The sequence below is a fragment of the Triticum dicoccoides genome, chromosome 1A (assembly GCF_002162155.2).
Source record: "Triticum dicoccoides isolate Atlit2015 ecotype Zavitan chromosome 1A, WEW_v2.0, whole genome shotgun sequence".
NCBI classification, from domain to species: Eukaryota; Viridiplantae; Streptophyta; class Magnoliopsida; order Poales; family Poaceae; genus Triticum; species Triticum dicoccoides.
In genome coordinates, this window is record NC_041380.1 from 411066486 (window position 1) to 411070514 (window position 4029).

Sequence of the window (4029 nt, forward strand, 5' to 3'; positions counted from 1 at the left end):
GACGCCACCCTCCCCGGCCCTTCTCTCCTCCCCCGCCACCGCCACCACCGCGGCCGCCACTCCGCCCTCAAATCCCACCTCAGCCGCCGCTCGCAACCCTAACCCGCGCGTAAATCCGCCCCAGATCGGCGCCGGGGGAGCCGTTTGATGGGCGATCTGTGAGCCGCGACGAAACGCAGAGCGAGCTACACACAGCTCGCAGTCGCGCCATGGGAGGAGGCCCGAGATGCGCGCTCCTGCTGCTCGTGGCCGCCGCGGCCGCCGCGCTTGTCCCCGCGGCGTGGGCGCAGGACCCGACCGCGCCGGCGCCCTCGGGGGCCCCCTTCGTGCCGCGGGACGACATCCTGCTCGACTGCGGCGCCACGGGGAAGGGCAACGACACGGACGGCCGGGAGTGGCGTGGCGACGCCGGCTCCAAGTACGCGCCGCCGAACCTCGCCTCCGCCGACGCGGGGGCGCAGGACCCCTCGGTGCCGCAGGTGCCCTACCTCACCGCGCGGGTCTCCGCGGCGCCCTTCACCTACTCCTTCCCGCTCGGCCCCGGCCGCAAGTTCCTCCGCCTGCACTTCTACCCGGCCAACTACTCCGGCCGCGCCGCCGCCGACGCCTTCTTCTCCGTCTCCGTCCCGGCAGCCAAGGTCACGCTCCTCTCCAACTTCAGCGCCTACCAGACCGCCACGGCGTTCAACTTCGCCTACCTCGTGCGCGAGTTCTCCGTCAACGTCACCGGCCCGACCCTCGACCTCACCTTCACCCCGGAGAAGGGGCGCCCCAACGCCTACGCCTTCATCAACGGCATCGAGGTCGTCTCCTCCCCGGATCTCTTCGACCTCGCCACACCGTTCTTCGTCACCGGTGACGGCAACAACCAGCCGTTCCCGATGGACCCCGGTGCTGCTCTGCAGACCATGTACCGGCTCAACGTCGGAGGCCAGGCCATCTCCCCTTCCAAGGACTCCGGCGGGGCTCGGTCATGGGACGACGACACGCCCTACATTTACGGTGCAGGGGCTGGGGTGTCGTACCCGAACGATCCCAATGTCACAATCACCTACCCTCCCAGTGTGCCGGGATATGTGGCGCCACTGGATGTCTATGCCACGGCGCGATCAATGGGGATAGACAAGGGTGTGAACTTGGCCTACAATCTCACCTGGATAGTGCAGGTGGATGCTGGGTTCACATACCTTGTGAGGCTCCATTTCTGCGAGATACAATCCCCAATTGATAAGCCGAATCAGCGGGTGTTCAACATTTACCTCAACAACCAGACTGCCGTGGAAGGTGCTGATGTGCTCCAGTGGGTGGATCCGCGTAGTACCGGTACCCCATTGTACAAGGATTTCGTGGTCGGCACTGTGGGTTCAGGGATTATGGATTTCTGGGTGGCTCTTCATCCGGATATACGGAACAAGCCACAGTACTATGATGCTATTCTCAATGGGATGGAGGTGTTCAAGCTGCAACTTACTAATGGGAGCCTCGCGGGGCCAAACCCTGTCCCAAGTGCTGATCCAGCGGCGCATACCGGGCAAGGGAAGAAGAGTTCGCTTGTCGGGCCTATTGCTGGTGGAGTAATTGGAGGTTTGGCAGTGCTTGCACTTGGATATTGCTGCTTCATTTGCAAGAGGCGGAGGAAAGTGGCCAAGGATGCCGGCATGAGTGATGGCCATTCTGGTTGGCTGCCGTTGTCGCTGTATGGCAATTCACACACTTCAAGCTCAGCCAAGTCGCATGCTACAGGGAGTATTGCTTCATCTTTGCCATCCAACCTGTGCCGCCATTTCTCCTTTGCAGAGATCAAGGCTGCAACGAAGAACTTTGACGAGTCACGGATCCTTGGTGTTGGTGGGTTCGGTAAAGTTTACCAGGGAGAGATCGATGGGGGCACAACTAAGGTGGCTATCAAGCGTGGCAACCCCTTGTCTGAGCAGGGCATACATGAGTTCCAGACTGAAATTGAAATGCTGTCAAAGCTCCGCCACCGCCATCTTGTGTCGTTGATTGGTTACTGCGAGGACAAGAATGAGATGATCCTGGTCTATGACCACATGGCCCATGGAACTCTGCGTGAGCACCTATACAAGACCCAGAATGCGCCGCTTAGCTGGAGGCAGCGTTTGGAGATCTGCATTGGTGCAGCCCGTGGGCTGCACTACCTTCACACCGGTGCAAAGCACACCATTATCCACCGTGATGTGAAGACCACAAACATCCTCCTGGATGAGAAATGGGTCGCCAAGGTTTCAGATTTTGGTCTGTCCAAGACTGGGCCGTCGATGGATCACACACATGTGAGCACAGTTGTCAAGGGCAGTTTCGGTTACCTAGATCCTGAATACTTCCGCAGGCAGCAGCTCACCGAGAAGTCTGATGTGTATTCATTTGGCGTGGTGCTGTTCGAGGTCCTCTGTGCTCGGCCTGCCTTGAACCCCACTCTTGCAAAGGAAGAAGTCAGCCTGGCAGAATGGGCATTGCACTGCCAGAAGAAGGGAATTCTGGATCAGATTGTTGATCCCTACCTAAAGGGAAAGATCGTTCCGCAGTGCTTCAAGAAGTTTGCCGAGACAGCTGAGAAGTGCGTTGCCGACAACGGCATCGAGCGCCCTTCGATGGGAGATGTGCTTTGGAACCTGGAGTTTGCTCTTCAGATGCAGGAAAGCGCGGAGGAGAGCGGAAGCTTCGGCTGTGGGATGTCGGATGAGGAGGGCGCTCCCCTGGTGATGGCTGGAAAGAAGGATCCCAATGACCCGTCAATCGATTCAAGCACCACCACGACCACGACAACTTCCCTAAGCATGGGCGACCAGAGCGTCGCGAGCATCGACTCGGACGGGCTGACGCCGAGCGCGGTCTTCTCGCAGATCATGAACCCCAAGGGGCGGTGAGGTAAAAATCCGGTTCTGCTTGTCGCCCTTCGGGCCTAATTTATTCATTCAGCATATTTTTCATGAATTTGTGCACTTGTTATCTGGCAAGTTATGGACTGGGGGTCAGAGAATTGTTTCATACTGTACCATTAGACATTTCTGCCTTGCCTTGTATTTTCTTCTTCTTCTTCTTCAGCGTTGTGATGACTCGATGCTTATTAGCATGTGTAATTACGGCCGCTGCCACGTGTTATTGACCCAGCAAGTAAATACTGTATGAGAAAGTGATGTGCATGGCCTTTTCCCCTTTTTCGCCTTCATTCATGCTCCTTTCCGAATCCTGGTGATTGACACGGGATCGTCCATGCCCGTGTTGATGTTGATTGTTACCAGTCGTGCTCATTCATATGCCGTGTTGCATGTCGCCTTGTGTTCAATCACAAACTTCATTTTGCGGCGTCCAGCAGACAAGTAGTTGATGCTGAACCGGAGCTTGTGCCCAGCTGTTCACTTGCAGCTGTAGAGCACTGTCCACTCTGTCATCTTGATGCAGTCAACTCACCTACTTCCAGCGATATACAGCAGTAGGAGTATATAATTTCTGCTCATCCAACTGCTTGTCTTCCATGTTATTCGATTACTATAAGCTTACAGCTGTGCACGTCTGAAGAAATTAGTGGAATCGAATAATTCTGGCTTCCAGCTGTTCCGTCGAGAGAATGAGCACTTGAATACTGCCTCCTATGATTCCGGTGTCCAGGTCTGTGGAGTGCGACTCGTCACGTCGTGCCAGCATCGTGAAATCTCCCAAGTGGACGGACGGACGGCATTGTTTCACTATTCCGTTTTGCTTGCCCAACCACACGTTTTGGGGTCGATGATGCCGCCCAACCCTAAATCATGTGCCGGTCTTGCTTCCTCTGCGTAGTGTAGGTCTTTGCCAGAGTTCCGTCTTTGCCCGGAGATCATGGAAGGAGTGAAGGAGGGTTGCCCAACTGTTTTGAGAGCAGGGAGCCACACGCAGAACACAACCGTATTATCCAGCTACGGCGAGCACAAGTTGTGCCTCAAACCACGAGACGTGTCGCCCTGTATCTCGTTTCTCCTGAATGGATGCCAGCGATTTTCTTCTCATTACAACTTGTCGTTCCTGCTGTGC

General features: G+C 56.4%; 1 protein-coding gene across 1 annotated transcript; it reads left to right on the forward strand.

Annotated features, from left to right (window-relative positions):
- Positions 1-6: 6 nt before the first annotated feature.
- LOC119276415 (receptor-like protein kinase FERONIA) lies at positions 7-3190 on the forward strand. The gene has a single exon (XM_037557466.1). It carries the CDS (start codon positions 210-212, stop codon positions 2886-2888), a length of 2679 nt encoding a protein of 892 aa, XP_037413363.1. The 5' UTR covers positions 7-209; the 3' UTR covers positions 2889-3190.
- Positions 3191-4029: the final 839 nt, after the last annotated feature.

What these genes read in the sequence shown, in the direction of transcription:
- LOC119276415 (XM_037557466.1), top strand. Translation starts at nt 210, where the DNA reads ATGGGAGGAGGCCCGAGATGCGCGCTCCTGCTGCTCGTGGCCGCCGCG.